This window comes from Spermophilus citellus (assembly GCF_964194105.1).
Source record: "Spermophilus citellus genome assembly, chromosome: 10".
Lineage (NCBI taxonomy): Eukaryota > Metazoa > Chordata > Mammalia > Rodentia > Sciuridae > Spermophilus > Spermophilus citellus.
In genome coordinates this window covers 119508658-119525912 of record NC_138197.1, presented here as the reverse complement: position 1 = coordinate 119525912, position 17255 = coordinate 119508658, and the positions used below count along the sequence as shown (strand labels likewise).

Below are 17255 nucleotides of genomic sequence, written 5' to 3'. Positions count from 1 at the left end.
ATTAAAACAGACTGAGCCAAAAGTTGCTATGGAAACAGGAAAGGCCATTAGAGGGCACAGAGAAGCTCACAAGGAAACAGACATCTGGTATTTGAAAAGAACTACAGAAAGAGAGTTCATTCACCAGACCAGAGCATCCACCTGTGGGGAAATTTCATCTTAAGTTCCTTTTAGAGAAACTATGGGCATGGAGCAGGGTGGTTCCAGGTGACCCGGGTGGGGGAAGGACGGAAATGGATCCTGAATCTCAAGGGGGAAAAGACCCTGAGCTGATCCCAGTTGTGGTTTAGTAAGTTGAATAGAGTCTCCTAAAAATTCATGTGCCCCCGCCCCAAGCCACAGAATGTGACCTTACTTAGAAATAGGGTGTTTACAGATGTAATTAGTTGGGCTACAATGAGGTCACACTGAACTAGGGCGGTCCTTAAATCCAAAGACTAGGGTTTTTTTTTTTTTTTTTTTTGGTTCTGGGAATTGAACCCAGGGGCACTCCACCACTGAGCCACATCCCCAGCCCTGTTTTGTATTTTATTTAGAGACAGGGTCTCACTGAGTTGCTTAGCGCCTTGCTTTTGCTGAGGCTGCCTTTGAACTTGTGACCACCCTGACTCAGTCCCCCTGAGCTTCTGGGATTACAGGCGTGCACCTCCACACCCAGCTAGTGTTCTTATAAAAGGAGGAGAGGACACACAGGGATGAAGGCCACCTGAAGATGGAAATAGAGAGCCAAAGAAGGGTGAGGACTATGGGGAGTCCAGAGCCTGCAAAGGAAGCATCACTCTGTGATTTCAGACTTCTGGCTTCCAGAACTGTGGGAGAATAAATGCTGCATTAAGCCACCAGTGTGTGGCAGTCCATTACGGCAGCACTAGGATCCCAACACACCTGTGCAGCATCTTTCATGAACTCCCCCTGGAAACGTATGCAGAGTGGTTTCCATGGACCTCAGGTTCACTGCCTCTTCACAGAGACAGAACTCCCAGAGACAGGGCTCCTGTGGCAATGTGCTCCTTGTCAGTCTCTGAATTGTGTGCAGCACTGGCTGCTTGGGTCGGGGTGGGGGCTCATCGGCTGCATTTTCCCAGTTCTCTTACCAGCTTCATCTCTCTCTTGGTTTCATCGCATCGATGGGGCAGAATGGGGATGATGGAGGGAGGAATGAGCACTCCCGCCAGGGTGTAAATCCGGCCATTTTTGGCAACAACCTCGATTTCTTCCATGGCCACATCGTTTGCCAAAAGCTGTCCCTGGAAAGAGGTGATAACATCTTTTGTTCTGTGTGGCAGGAGGGCCAGTGGTCCCTAGGTAGGTATGAATGGTAAAGCCTCACTTCAAAGTCCTCTATGTCACATTCCATCATCCTTGCTAATCCCCTGCCCCCTCCCTTTCCCTCCCACCCCCCCCCCCCCCCGGGCCTATCTAGAATTCATCTATTCCTCCCATGCTCCCCCTCCCTACCCCACTATGAACCAGCCTTCTTATATCAGAGAAAACATTAGTACATGTATGAAGACACAAATTGGGTGTCAACATACTTTATATACAAACAGGAGATATGAAAAATTGTGGTATATATGTGTAATAAGAGTTGTAATGCAAAAAAAAAACAACAAAGTACACGTTTGAAGACATGAATTGGCGTGAACATAGTTTATATACAAAATTATGAAAAATTGTGCTCTTATTATGTGTAATAAGAGTTATAATGCATTCTGCTGTCATGTATTTAAAAAAACATAAAACCAATTTAAAATAAAGTCCTCTATGTCACTTAACTTTTTAGTGGAGGGAAGGACGCTAGCTGGAGAGGTTGGCTGTCGGGAAACACTGAATCTGTTAAGCTAATTCTTGACTGACACCGGGCAGGGATATCCTTGCAGGTGCTGAGCTGGGACAGAGCTCCGCACTCAGCTGTCCCAGTTCTACAGCCTATGTGCTCTGGGTGAACTGTGTGACCTCTCTGGTGAAATGAAGATCCACCCACTCAAATACACCTATTGTCCTTGAATGATCTCTGGTCAGTTTTAGATACTGGGGATGCATTAGTAAATAGACAAGTTCCTGTTAGGGTCTAGTGGAGGCAGCAGAAGATAAACAAATTAGCAAAGACTTCTGATCTCCACTTTCTCTAGACCTGCTCCCCTGGGAGGATTAATGGCGACTTCATTCATCCTTCTGATGACTCAAGTAAAAAAACCAGGGGTCATCCTTGGCTTTCTCTGTCTTCATCACCCATCCAGTCTATTACCAATTTTACTGGGTCTACCTCCCTTCAAAATGTATTCATCATTCAACCACTTCTTACCACGTCCCTGCTGCTACCCTGGGCTGAGTCACCTTTATTCTTGATGCATTATTGACATCAAATCTTAACCAGTCTCCCAAAATGTATGTCTGATGTCGTCATTCCTCTGCTCACAATTCTCCAGTTGCTTCTCACGTCATTCAGAGAATCAGCCTTCTTTCCCTGACTTCGCAGGCCACGTGATTTCTCTGGCCCCGCCTCCACCAGAAGGCCCCGCCCCTTCCCTCAGAAAGCCACGCCTCCTCCACACAAGCCCTGCCCCTCCCTCCCGTTTGCTCCTCTGTTCCTGCCACCCTACCTCACTGTTCTTCAACAGCTCGGGCGTGCTCTTTGCCCTGTGGCTTTGCACTTGTGTTTCCTCTTCTATCTGGAATGTTCTTTCCCTAAGTCACACTGCTGTTCCTCCGTTTCCCTCAAGCCTTGGCTCTTATCTAATACATCAGTCCCTTCCCTACTTCCTCTTCCTTTCCTAGCTTTGCTGCTTTCCTCCTTGCCACTCTGTGAGTCGCCTTGCTTTTCAAACATTTTCCTTGACTGTCTCCCTGTTTACCAGAGTGAAAGTTCCATGCAACCAGGACTTTGGTCTGCTTGTACACTGGTTTAGCTTCAGGACCTAGAACAGTGGCTGGAACATGGGCAGCACTCAATATGATCCGTGCTGAAAGGCTCAGGTGGTCATGATCACCAACAGTGGTAAATCGATGGGCAACAATGACTCTATGCTGGCCGACTTTGCTGATGTTACCAAAGGGTTAGTGGAATAACACTTCCTTCTTTGAGTTTCTTTCTTTTCTTTTTTGGTACCAAGGATTGAACCCAGGAGCGCTTAACAACTGAGTCACATCCTCAGCCCTTTTTATTTTGAGACAGAGTCTTGCTAAGTTGTTTAGGGCCTCGATAAATCCTGAGGCTGGCCTTGAACTTGTGATCCTCCTGCCTTAGTCTCTAGAGCTGCTGAGATTATAGGCGTGCACCACTGTTTTTTAAATAAGTCATGATTCCTTCACCTTAGGGCCTTTGCCAATGTTCTCTCTTCAGTCCGGAACCTCTTCTACTCATTCTATCAAGTTCATCCTACTCATCCTCCAAGGAGTGGCCCAAGCATCACCACTTCCCCAAGGTCCTTAACTTGCTGCCTGTCTCAGACCTTCCTGTCATGGACACAGCCTTCTGCAATCCCTCTGGCTGGAATTCATTGCAATTGCAATTGCAATTAAATAATTTGCCGATTGCCTAAGAGTTGCTCAAAGCCTGTTTTCCCTGCTGGCACAGATGGTCTTTTTCACTTCTTTATCCCCGGTATCTAGGACACACCATCACACACACAGCTGCTCAGCAGATATTTGCTGAAAGGTGAAATAGTGATAAAGATCTTAAACCTGTGAGTTAATGCAGAAGCAGGGTAATGCCATCCTTATGAACAGTCATTCACTGAGCAAGAATGTGTGTGGGGGTGGGTGCCTGCCGTAGGCTGCTCACTTACGTTGCTGGTGGTGTTGAACCGTATGAACTGGTTGGCCATGCTCCTGATGTGAGGGGAGGAAACCAGAGTGGCCACTTCAAGCTGCAACAAGGAGACAACAATGGAGACATGTGGAGCAAATGCACAGTCCTGATTTCTCACAGTCCTTAAAAAGAAAAGGATCCTTAAAAGTCTACAAAATGAATAATAGGAGCTTTGATGTCATGAGTTCTTGTGGCTTTGAAGATTTCTTTGATATCAGACTCATTATTCACCACTGAGGGTTCACTCAGAGCTAAAGAGGAAGAATACACATCAAAAACCCTCTAGTGCCAACATATTGGAATTCAAGACTAGGGCCAGATGTTTTGAAAGCAGGGAAAAGTAGCGGCAGGAAGAGTAGGGCCAACCTGGGTAAATGGGACAATGTGGTATCTGACGAGTTCCAGAAGCTTCCGAGAGCCCTGTAAGGGAACCAAAATACTTCTTTAGTTAATAAGGAAATCATTCCACTCCTACTCTTGTGGGAGTCCTTTAAATGACTTAATCATAAAAATAAATGATTCATAACCCCTTTATTGGGAAACCCAGGATGAGAATAATGCCATCTCCCAGATACCTAACATTCCCCAGACCTTCAGGTGGTGACAGGGGCTGATCTAAAAATAGAAATGCATGCTTCATTTCATCTTCCAACAGCCCTGAGAGGCAGGGGCTGCTACTGACCCATTTTATATGTGATAATACTGAGTTTCAAGGACACGTCAAAGGTCCAATAGCTCTCAGGTTATGAGACTAAGAATTAGTCCAAGGTCTCAGTCATCCTGCTCTACTACCTTTCTGAATGTTGAAAGTTACATTCTGCATTTTCTGAGGCAGACCTCCATTTATGAGTCTCTCACTTGCTCCATAAATAAACTACTGCTTGTCAGGCCATGTAATGGCCATTCTGGAATATAAGGCCCCAGGGTTCTTGATCCCCTTTCCTTCCACAGGAAGGTCATCCCCTGTTAAAGTCCTTTCCAAGGTTTCTCTTGCTTCAGAAAACTAAAGTAACAGTGGAGAAAAAAGAGGGCACACAGAGGGACCAAGGCAGGATAAACAGTCCCCACAGGGAGCCCCTGGAGGAAGGCTATGGAGTAGGGGACCACTGTTGGGGGAGGAAGGCAGTGGTGACATCCTACAGCCTGCCTCACTCTCCCAGCTGAGCTGGAGCTGGGAGTGATAAGCTCCTTAAGTGACATAGTACAGTCATTCTGACTTGGACAGGCGAAGGATCACAAATCCAAGATCCTACTCACTACCAGGAGGTTGACCTTCTAGGGACATGTTCCCACACCTTGAAGAGCCAGGCTAAAGGAAAGCCCTGCTGATCTCAGGTTCCGCTCACTCAGACCGCCTCTGCATTTGGCCTTGGTCACTGTGCCAGGGAGTTACCTGTAAGACGTGTGTTACGATTCGGATATGCAGTGTCCCACAAAAACTCACGTATGAGCCATGCAAGCAGGCTCAGAGGTGAAAAGATCATGAGAACTGCAACCTAATCATGGATTAAGCCACTTGAATGGATTAACTGGGGGACTGGCAGGTAGGGTGTGGCTGGAGGAGGTAGGTTACTGGGGGCTTGTCCTTGAAGTTTATATTTTGTCCCTGGTGAGCAAAGCTCTCTCTCTGCTTCCTGGTTGCTATGTGCAGAGCTGCTTTCCTCTACCATGCCCGTCCACCATGATGTTCTACCTCACCTTGGGCCCAGAGCTATGGAGTCTATTGACCATGGACTGAACCTCTGAAACCTGGAGCAAAATGAACTTTTCTTCCTCTAAGTTGTTCTTGCTGAGCATATTAGTCACAGAGACACAGCTGACTAAAATATATATGTGACCACATAGCCTGGTTTGTCTGGCACAACCCTGGTTTATGCCTATTGTCCTGGTAGCTTTATTCACTCTCAAAAGAGTACTGGTGTGAATGATAAATGATATGGCTGCCATATATATATGCGCCAATAACATCAGGAACAGGATGGGGTCACCAATAAGAATGCTGAAATGGACCCCAATTAGCCAGCTCTGGAAGCGATGCTTTCTGTAGCTCTCATTCTGTAACTATGTGACCTTGAGCGTGTCAGCTTGACTCTCAACTTCTCCATACAGCTACTCCACAGTACCCAGAAATGGGGCTTGCAGGCAGAAGCAGTGTTATTTCAAGCTCCAGTGTCCCATGGTAGAAAGGGTGGGACACAGTGGGCAGTGCTGAGAAATGTCGGACTACAGTAGACTGCAAACTCCTGAGAGGCAGGAACTTGGGTGTGTCGAGCTCATCATCACCCTGCTCCCAGCCAGCACAGTGAGGGCACACAGTATGCTCTTCTGCCAATAAATGAAAAGGAGAGGGAGGTGTCCAGCTGAATCCAGCCCTCTGAGCTGGACCTTAGAAACCTGAATTCTGATCCTGGTTCTGCTTCTGTGTGACCTTGAGCAAGTCATTTAGTCTCTGAGTCTCAGTTTTGCCTGCAAAATAAAAGGACTGGTGTAGGTCCCTTCTAGTCCTCTGTTTCTATAGTAAAGAATTTATCAATGGAATAATCCACTTTTAAAGTCCTAAGAATTCATTGGTGTTGAGTCCATTTTACAAGGAAGAGAAGAATAAAAGGATTAAAGGAATCAATCAGCATTACTTCCACCCCTGTGTGTGCCTGGGGCCTTGCCTGGCTTGGGCCGTCAGTGCCACCCAGCTCAAATTGATAATATGCTTCTACCTGCCATTGTCCAAGAGCTTTTTTGGTACCAGGTATTGGATCCCTTATGAGGACACTCACTTCCTCCTGCTGTTTCAGGTAGAATAAACCCCAAGTCTTTTGATGCCAGAGGCAGAGAAGAGCTCTTCTACCATGTTATTAGTATGTTCTAGGACTTTGTAAATTTGTCCCCCTTTATTTTACTTGCAAGGAGTCTGTGAATTTGGAAAGACAAGCCTCTGGCTCTCTTTGCATTTATTTCTGTCTAGTTCTGAGATGAGAATGAACCAGGGCTTGTAGTCAGTAACCATGTTCTCTGCAGGGATGGGATGGTTTCCAGACTGAAACTGTGCTTCAGGGAGAAATATACACTGGAAATACAGCATTCCAAAATCAGAATCAGAAACTCTCTTTCTAATGAAAGCAGCTTACTTTGCATTTCATTGGTAGAGCTGATGGGGATTTTACTGGCTCCCGCCGCCGAGATTCCTCCTTGAAGATAAAACTAAAGAATGTATTAAGAGGATGGAGAGAGAAGGAGCTTCCCACAGGCTGAGAAATTTTAACTTGTGCAGGCTCTAGACCTGAGGAAGAGGCAGGAATAATCATTCCACTCCTTACTTAGAAACTAAGTGGAAAACCTTTTCTGACTCAGAACAAAGAGGCCTGAAGTTTTATAATCTTCGTAAGCAGAAAGATATTGCCTTTAAGAAAAACCATGCTGAGAGCCAGGAGCAGTGGTGCATGTTGGCCAATTTCTGTGGTGTAAATATTCACACGGAAGCTACCAATGTGATCTCACTGAACAGAGCTGGAAAGAGAGACACACAATTTGCCCTTGAGAGCCTGTAAGAACCAGCTCCAATTGTCATGGGAGGCAGTTTCAAGGAAGGAGGGAAAGAAGAACTTTCTGAAAAAGAACCCTAACAGAAAAGAAGGAAGGGTAATTTTTTTCTGTTCTAGATAAAAGGTTTTATTTTAACTTTAAGTGTACTGGATTAGGTGCCTTTTAGAACTCATCTGTTATTTTAAAAAATGCCACATCAAGGAGGTCATATAACTATAGAATTTTAATAATTTCCCAGGAGAACAATATTACTTTTGTTTTGCTCACTTTAAATTGAGTGTGAGCTTTAGAGAGAAGTGTAACAGTTTTTCACCAATAGCAAGGTCTCAGAAAACTTGAGTGTGAATTATTTATTTCAAATAACATCCCATAGAAGACCCTGGGGAGATTTGACTTTCTCAATGGAAACTCACAGAAAATCCTTTCATGTGGTGAGCCCTTGTTGGCAATGTTAGAAACACCTTCGGATTATCCCCTCTATCTACCATCTATCTACCCATCTATCTACCTACCTTCCTACCTATATATATATTTTAAATTCTGAATTTTCTGAAAGTGAGACATCCTTGTAGATATCTGAAAGTATTCTGGAAAGAATACTAGACCTTCAAACCAAAAAAGGAAATAAATTTCAGGGTGCAAAAAACAGCACAGACAGGGTCTACTTTTGCAATTATATGGGTTTTTACCAGCAGGTCTCTTTCTGGGCCTCCTCTGGTGTCACTAGTCACAGTGGTGAAAGTGAGACTGCGGAACCAGCTTACTTAACAAGCTCCATAGGTGATTCCTAACTGCAGTAAGGTCGCCATAACACTCAGTCACGACTGTGAAAGTCTGGAGAGCCCTCTCCATTCCCATTCTTTATAATCAGCATCAATCTATATGAAGTAGAGAAGTCTGGCCCCGTTGCCGAGATGGCGGCGTGATTTCAGGGCCCTTGAAGGAAGTCTGTGGCCCTCCCTGTAATTCCACCATTTGTCGTCCAATGAACAAATTTCCATAGTCAGCTCCCCTTCTCCTCAGGATATAGCTGTTATTCCTGGGAGAGGAAATGCTCTCATGGTTTTCATCACCTATACCCTATGTAAAGAAGTCAATAGTCTCCTTCCAGAGGGAAATGTGACAGTGTTTGTTGGTGTAGGCGGTTAGCCAGAGGGAAGCAGGGATGGGAGAAGGGGTGGGGGACAAGAGGCAGGGGCAGCTGTGAAAGGGCTGCTGACGGGCAATGGACCCAGAGGACTCAGTACCCATCATGGAATGCTGTAAGGACATCACCCCTCTCCCCTTGTGTGGGTGGGGCTATGGAAGACGTTCATCTTAGAAAAGAAGGCAGAGCACTCAGAGCCACCAAATGGCACCTCAGTCTCCCCCCACCCCACATTCCATAAAGAGGACCCATCTCCCTTCTCCATGACTTATGCTGGGCTGGGGTTGTGGCTCCGTTGTAGAGTGCTTGCCTAGCATGTATGAGCACTGGGTTGGAGCCTCAGCACCACATATAAATCATATAAAGGTATTAAAGAAAAATAGCTCCACCTCACTATGCATTATTAAAAAAAAAAAAAAAAGACTTGTGCTCTCAAAGTCGCCCATGTACCCAAAAGCTGCTCAAGGGCCAGTTGACCATTATATGACTTTCTACCAGGGGTGCTAAGCCAGAAAGGCCAGAAGTATGCAGGTGCAAGCCCCCAGTTTTCACCCAGCTCGGGCACGTGGTTTCCCCTAGAGAGGCAGCTGCTGCCCAAGACCAGGGCCCAAAGAGGCTCCATGGCTACCTGCACTTCAAGGTTTTGTGCACTGAAAGCTCCACCCCTATCCTAACAAAAGCCCAAAGCCTAATCATTTTGACTCATCTTGCTCCCTGGCTCATCCACCTGCCCCTCTCTCTGATAGGTATCTCACTTCTCTTTTCCCTGCCTTCATTCAATACAGCTGCTCTAATTGCCATCCCTGCCTTGCTGAACTCTGTTCCTTTGCCCGGGAATTGCCCTGATCCTAGGCATCATACCCAAGGACCTAAGATTACCGCACAGCTCTTAACCTCCGGTAACAAATCGAAGGCCAGCATATGTAATGAAGGGATTATGATGGAGAGAGAGGAATGCAAGAAAAAGGTAAGGCTGTTCCACCAAAAAATAACACTTACCGACCGTTTGGCCTACGCCTGAATGGCCTACTTTAGGCATCATGCTCTCGGTGATTTTAGAATTATGGGGAACTTAGAGTCTTGATTTTATACTGAGAAACATTAGAAAAGCCAGGACAAATCAAACCTTCATTTAGACCCAGGGTTGGCAGTAGATTTTATTTCCCTTGTTGAGTTAAATAGACTGAGCATAGCTAGTTGAAATTCTACTGAGGAGACTAAAACCACAACCAGAATCAGTTCCAGGGTGCTGTGGTTGATTAGTGATGTCTGCTTTGGTTGTGGGAGGGTGGTGGGCATACATGTGCTACGTTTTAGCTACCCCTAGTTTAGAAAAAGCCTGTCTGGATACAGACTGGGACAGTGATACTGACATGATGCTATCAGCGTAAGTAGGATACGATACCTCTGGAGAAAGGAGGTAATCGAGCGTGCCTTCCTTCATGTTATCCAGTGCTTCATTATTTGGAACAAAAATGGTGTATGGTCCACCAACCCCATCCTTGTCTAAGGCCTGTCCCACATTGGTTTCCTGCATTTGAGAAATGAAATTTTGTATCCGTGACTTAGCTCAGAAAAATATTGAAAGCAATTCTTTAGAAAGCATTTATAGTTGAGATCCTGGTTAATTTGACAGAGGACTTAATGGTTTTTGGAAAGTCACTATAGGGACATACCTCCAACAAAGATCTGAACTTGCTGTATCTTGGTTGAAGCATTGTCATTATGGTTTGCTGGAAGGAGACGTTTTGTTTACAAATTAGTAAAAAAAAATAATAAAGAGGTTTAGGAAATATAAATCCTAACATTAAGAGATGGATTACAGTTTATGTGTAAGTGTGGACACACATGGTCAACTGCCATACACTCTGCAAATGTTTATGGTTATTTCAATAGTTGCTCCTGTGTATTCTGAAGCAACTTCTGGCCATCGTCAGACAGGTCAAAAGGAATAAATTTCATCATGACAATAACTACTCTTCTCTGTAATGAATGAGGAATACATTTCCATGCACTGAGCTGATTGATGTTTTTACATAAAAGAGGCAAAAAAATCAAGATTTTCCCTGTATACATACTTCCTGCCTTTCTGTCTCTCTGCAGAAACACTCAGTATTCTATTGCAAACAGACACGTCATCTCATCCTCTCTTTGCTGAGATCCCTCTAGTAGAATGAAGGACAAGCACATAGTGCTGACTGACATTTTCTTCTTGGAGGTGACTCTCCAGGGAGACACAGGATTGCATTTGGGCTGACACCACTTTTACCTGGAATGGCTCACCTGGGTGTTGCTCTCAAATGTGGGTTCTATCTTGTCCATGGCTCTGTCAAGGATGTGCACCAGCCCGTTGGAAGCGATTATGTTCCCCTGAATAATTTTTACTTTCTTTTTGCCTTGGTAAAGTTTAAGCTTTAGTTGATTGTCCTAAAATTCCAAAGAAAGATAAAGGATGTAGTGTTCTGGGAGGAGTAAGAACTGGAATAGAAATCCCAAGTCCTTGGGTCCTGCCATTTATTGGCTGTGAGACTTTGGATAAGTCACATAAGCTAACATGGGGCAGATGTATCTGCTTGGTTGATCTAGTGGAGGCTTTTGTTAAGATAACATGAGATAACGTGAAATCATTGGTGATAATCACAGGCTAATGTGGATAAGGTATTATAATGCTTTCCTCCAATAAACTGCAAGATCAACCACATCATTATGCAAATATTCATTATTTAAACAGTAGCTTAAATCTGTGTTCTGAAGCAGCTGCTGGCTGTCATCAACTAAGCAAATACTAAAGTAAATGATATATTTACTGTAAATTTATCATTTACTTTAGTATGTTGCACAGAGAAGGTGCACAATACAAAATATTTGTTGAATGAATCACTAAAGCTCATTCCTTTTTCCATATGATTCCTATAAGTTACAAACTTAGTAAATATTTTTTGAAAAAAAATGAATGAAGCATTTCCATGTGAGAAAGGAAGCCATGTCTTCAGATGTGTTATTTATATATCACTCTATCTATTCCACCATCTACCTACCATCTATCCATCTATCCATCCATCCATCCATCCATCCACCCATCCATCTTTACACTGCAGTCTGGTTAAGGTTGTGAGCTTTGGAGTCTGGCAGAACCACATGTAAACCCCTGGTTCTGATGCTTACTGTGTGATCTCTCTACTTTCCCACAGGTAGAACAGGGATTAGGCTAGGACCTCTCCCACAAGGTTGTCGTGAGCCTTATGTAACACCAATAAAGATTCAACCCTGTGCTTAGTGTGGAAAGAACTCTCAGTGATCCACCGACTGTTGACATTATGTGAATGTGAAACAGGCCACAGCCTACACATGCACATTCTGTTGATTCATCACCTCCCCCACTACCCCCACTAAGTGGATTCACAAAAAGAGTTATTTGTGAAGGAGACAGGGTGGTTTTGTTAAACAAACAAAACAAAACAAAAGAACCCCAGAACTAATAGCATTGAGAGACAGAATGCCAAGCTGGAGAAGATGGATGAATCCCAGCAATCTAAAACAAACAGCCCATTTCCTTCGCAAGAGGAATGCTGAGGGGGGCTCTGTGATTGTGTTTCCAGAAAACAGGTTGACAGCAGTTTGTCTTCCTGCTGGCAGCTGAATGATGAGGGCCTCGAAAACTAAATTGGACCAGACCAAAATCAAACCCTTTGCCGCCCCCTTTACAAAACAGCCCGCCCCTTCCTTCCTGACCAGGGTGTCCTCTTCTTCCTACATAGGAAGACAAACAAGGACAAGGAAGGCGTTCTTGTAACCTTTCGCAAATCCTAAACACAAAGAACAAGCTTGGAGGACAATTGAGTTCTGTGCGTGAAACTCAGAGACATTCTTACCTTATCCCTGTTGAAGATTTCCCCCGACGCCCCGGTCAGGGTGTAGAAGGTGTCTGTGTTGTTCAAATGCTCTGTGCTCATCTGCCCAGCAATGACGTGCAGTTTTACAAAATACCGAGCAGACTTGATATCCGTCAAAAGCTCTTTCACCTAAGAAAAAGGGACTTTTTGACTGCCATTTGAAGGAAAAAATGAGTTTGATATGCATGCTGGGCCTTCTTCAGAACCAAAGGTATCGAAGCCAGTGCACCTAACATGCACCCTGGGCTCTTTCAGACACAGAGGACCTTGCATGAGCACGGCCACCCCAGGCCAGCCCTCAAAGACAATGGTGATTGGGAGAGTTGGGGGTCATGCCCAGTATACTACCAAACCTGGGAGGCTGCTCCAGGCCTGAAATTGACGTGGTGGGAAAAGAATGTCAGCGGGGCCAGGAGGAGCAGGTTGGTGACAGGGACCAAGGAATCTACCTCCAAGAAGAGGATAGGCATGAGAGACTGAAGAGAGTAAGCAGGATTGAGGATGCATTTGAACAGTAAAGATTTCTGAAGCCCACCAGACCAAATCTATACCTTGTCACTACTACATAGTTAACAGTTAACCAGCAGATACTATTTTTTATTACCTCTGTGCAAACTTTCTATATTAAAAGAGAGACCATCTGCACAGTGGCCAGCATGCCATATTCACCAGCTCCACTCTCCAACAGAGGAGACATGAGGACACCTCTGGAGGTCAGGAGTAGACAGACTTATCTCACACAGGTGAGTGCTGATGGTGTCAGGGGAAGGGGGCCTGGAACTTACCTCATGTTTGATTCAATGCAGCAAAAATTATTATTGCAAAACATCTTGGATTAAGATAACCTAATTTTTATCCAACTCAGCAAGTTCATTACTTACATTAAACCAAATAGAACTAGTTCATTGGTAGCATCAGGCATGATAGGGCCCCTCCAACCAGCTCCACTGAATGACATTAACTCAAATAATAGCTGCTCACATTGAATTTTTCTTCATTTTCTCCTACCCCTGTTACCACTTATGATGATTTTAAAAGAACACAATGAATGCTTGAGTTTAACTCTTCCTACAGGACATGAGCAGTTTTGCATTATAGAACTCTTTTTTTTCTTGCATGACTACATTGAAGAGTCTTTGGGGATTATCTTGAGGGGTAATAATAGGAAGGAGGGCCCAGGGAGACCTTTGGAAGACTGGTCATTGTGTCTCTGCATGTACATGTACTTTCACTTTGAGAAAATTCATTTAGTTGTATACTTACAATTTGTGTGCTTTCTGTAAGGATCCCTCTCTAAGAAATATATCCAATATTACATGTTCTCATTCATATGTGGAAGTTCACGATGGTACTGTCTAGAAGCTAGAAAGGGTAGAGGGCGGTGGAGTACAGGGAAGTTGGATAATGGGTACCCAAATACAGTCAGCTAGGAGGAAAAGTTCTAGTGTTTTCCAGCATAGTAGGATGACTAGAGCTGATGGCAATTTAGAATATTTTCTGAAAACCTGGGAGAGAGGAATCTAAAGCTTTGCAGGACAAACAAATAATAAATGTTGAAAGAGATGGAAATTTTAATTGCCCTGATTTGATCCTTCTGTATTATATACATGTACCCAAGTATGATTACACTATACTCCATACATACGTACAAATATTATGCATCAGTTAAAAATAAAAAAAAATATTTTTATCCCAAACCGTCATGCTCCTCTCTAGTAGGTTTAATTTTAATCAAGGTTTCCCACTTCAATCGAAGAAGACACTGCCTATTCGGGCTTCCCGTGATTACCCTTCAGGATCAGGTTCTTTCAAATACTCACATTGAATCCTTTCAGGCCCTTGTCTGAGGGCAACAGCACGGTGAAAGGTCCCAGGTTACTCAGTGGCCAGGCATAAGCTTTGTCTTAGGAGAAGAAACGTTCAAAGAAAGAAAACGCCAAGTGGGTCAGCAGCACATGGAGGATAAATCACGCTGTGGTTCTGTGCCCTGACTGGTCCACCCTGACCCTTCCCTGTTCTCATTGCTATGTCAGCCCTTTCTAAGCAAATGCAAGGCGCCATGAAGCCTTGTCTCTGACGCAGCTCATACAACTGTCTAAGAGCTTCAAGGGTATCTAGGAGGAGCGGGTCAGGCATGGTAAGACCCTCTGACAACCCCAAGGCGCCTGCCCACCTCTCTGGGCTTTCTGAGCTGTTGTCACTTCAGTGAGCAAAGACACAGCCCTTGTCTCTATCTAGGGTCATGTCAAAAGAGCCCCATGCCGGTTTCATGTTCTGCCTTTGTCATCCTGAAATGCCCACTATTTGAGCAAAGACCTCAGATTTTCATTTACATTGGAGGCAAATTATGTAGCCAGCCTGAATCCATCACCCTGGGGATGTTGGGACTTCCGGATAAGCTCTGTGTTCTCGCCCAGGAGGCAGCGTGGATTAGCACTTTGTAATGGGGAAGGTGAGAGGTGAGCAGGACTCTGTTCAGGGTGACATTTGAGGGCCCAGTCCGCAAGACACTCTGATACCCTATCTGTTCCACTTGAGAGTCTAAGAGTCCTTAGAGGAAGCCCAAGTCATGACTCAGCTGGACTCCCCGTGGGAGGCCTTGGAGAGAGCAGGATATTTATGCAGGAGTCACACTAAGATTTATGAGTCCAGCACTGACCCATCCATGATACTTACTTCTTCAGTTGTGTTCTTCCTAGGACTGGTAATTTCTCATATAAATGCTGATATTTGAAGGTTTCTGTTGGTTGTTCAAGTCTGTTTTTTATTTTTATTGATTGGCCAAACTGATGTTTAACTGGAAGCCTGGTCCAATCTGCGGTTAGCTATAATAGTTAACTCCCAAGGGGACATGGGGTATAGTCCCTAGAAGGCATTTGCAAATGCATGAGGGTGTTGTAGACTGCCACCCCACCTGGGAGGCTAGGGGAGGATTGGTCACTATAGGCAATTAGTGGCTTCTGGGCTGAGGGTAGGTATAACCATGACTGTTCCAAAATTCAAATGACATCTCCACTAAGGATTACGGATGCTGCCTCTGGGGCTCACTCTCTATCCCCCAGTGTTGCCTGATGACCTTTGTTCCTATTTAAAGGAGGCATAAAGTCAAGGAAATCAGTGGCTTTCCCTGTAATTGCAGGTCAGTCACTCTATGGTGACCCCAGGACCCTAGCCTCAGCTTTTCACCTGCTAATTCTTGCATTGCTAGATCTCTTGGCGAAGAACCACCTCCTTGGAAATAGCTGTTTGCTCCTACTCTCTCACATGCGTGATCCCTAGCTAAGGGGCTGGTCCAAGGAGACCAGCTTTGCCTATTCCCTTAGGCATGTGTGTGTCTCGAAGGTGTCCTTCCCAAATGACAGCTGTCATGGAGCATCCATAGCCATCGCTGCATACCCAGGAGTGAGATGAAAGACGTGAGCCTTCCTTGCCATTTTCCTCTGGGTTCAGTGTTGAGTTCTCGGAGTCTCTCCATGACGTTTCCATAACACGTGGAGCCGTCGCCCACGTAACCTTTCCGGCAAGTGCATCTACAGAGAGGATGAAAACACGTTCTCAGGGTCAGAGCCATGAACTGTGGAGGTCACACAGTCCAACACCTCATGTCACAGATGTGGATTGGGAAGAGACCAGGAGGGATGCAACCATGAGACAGTACTCGAGTGCAGCCCCTAACATCCAGGGGCCTTCCAGAACGGAGTCTTTAATACATTATGCCTGTCTGCAAACAGTAGATATCTTCATATGCTTTATCTCAGTATTTTTCAAAGTGTGATCAAGAGAATATGAACCCTGTTTCACTTGGAGTGTTTCCTGTAGATAGAGATTCTAGGATCCCACTGCTCAACCCCTAAATTGGAAAAAGCTACCAAAGTTTATAGGACAGTGAAGGCTCAGAACTACTGATCTGCTTAGAATACATTTCCCCTACTCCCTTCCTGAGATTTCTCAATGGCCCTCTCTCCCCCATAGATCAGGGTTCCCATAAGTATACGCTCATGGTGCCCTGTAGCTCTTCTCAATAGAGGCAATAGCACCTGCAATTTTACCCTTATCGGGTTATGTGATTGATATCTGCTTACCTACCTAGTTTGAGAAAAGAGCATGGGTAAGGGCTTTTTTCAGTATTTGTTTGTGATTCACAGTTGTAATCCCAGGATGTAGCAAAGGACCAGATCCATAATAGGTGCTTAGTTAATAGTTGTACAATTCGTAGGAATCAAATTAAATAGAGAACTAGCCAAACCATACCACGGATGTGACTCATGTGTAGAAGAGTGTTCCAAAAAATGACAACAAGCTCACTAACCCAACTGTGCTTCTAAATATGGCCCCGTGGCAAATCTATTTTCAACAAGTTCATGGAACTGATCTCTGAGAGGCCTATCACCCTCTGTTTGGATTGCTGCAGGGGCATCCTAACTGATTTCTCTGCCCTCAAGTCTGGTGATGACTGAATAGATGCTATTGGGGATGGAGGGACTAATTCAGGGACACCTCTAGGAGAAAGTGATATTTATGCTAGTTCTGGAAGGACACCTATGACTGTCTCAGATGGACAAGTAATTGGGAGATTATTTACTGATTTAGACCTTGCGGCTTTTATAAAGAAGTGACTCTAGACCAAGGGCAACTTTGCTCCCAAGCAAGATTTGGCAAGGTCTGGAGACAATTTTTGTTGCCACGTGGGGATGGCGATCTCTTGGTATTTGGTCAGTAGAGGCTGGGAAGCTTCTAAATATCTACAGGGCAGAGACCAGCTGCCCACAACAAAGGATTGTTCTGCCAGAAACATCTATTCTGTTGAGTTGAAAAACCTTGCTATGAGCCACTGCCAAGGTGCAGTAATCTGGGAAACACTCTG

At 44.7% G+C, this 17255-nt stretch overlaps 1 protein-coding gene across 2 annotated transcripts in view; it reads right to left on the bottom strand.

Moving 5' to 3' along the window:
* STAB2 (stabilin 2) overlaps positions 1 to 17255 on the bottom strand; it is a 155410-nt gene that overhangs the window by 101982 nt on the left and 36173 nt on the right. For both annotated transcript variants that reach the window (XM_081311104.1, XM_081311103.1), the window contains 9 exons: positions 15788 to 15921; positions 14212 to 14294; positions 12371 to 12520; positions 10782 to 10925; positions 10175 to 10231; positions 9904 to 10029; positions 4178 to 4231; positions 3789 to 3869; positions 1095 to 1247 (listed from right to left, as the gene is read on the bottom strand). In XM_081311104.1, coding sequence (XP_081167230.1) covers positions 1095 to 1247; positions 3789 to 3869; positions 4178 to 4231; positions 9904 to 10029; positions 10175 to 10231; positions 10782 to 10925; positions 12371 to 12520; positions 14212 to 14294; positions 15788 to 15921 — 982 coding nt within the window. The remainder of the gene's footprint in view (positions 1 to 1094; positions 1248 to 3788; positions 3870 to 4177; positions 4232 to 9903; positions 10030 to 10174; positions 10232 to 10781; positions 10926 to 12370; positions 12521 to 14211; positions 14295 to 15787; positions 15922 to 17255) is intronic.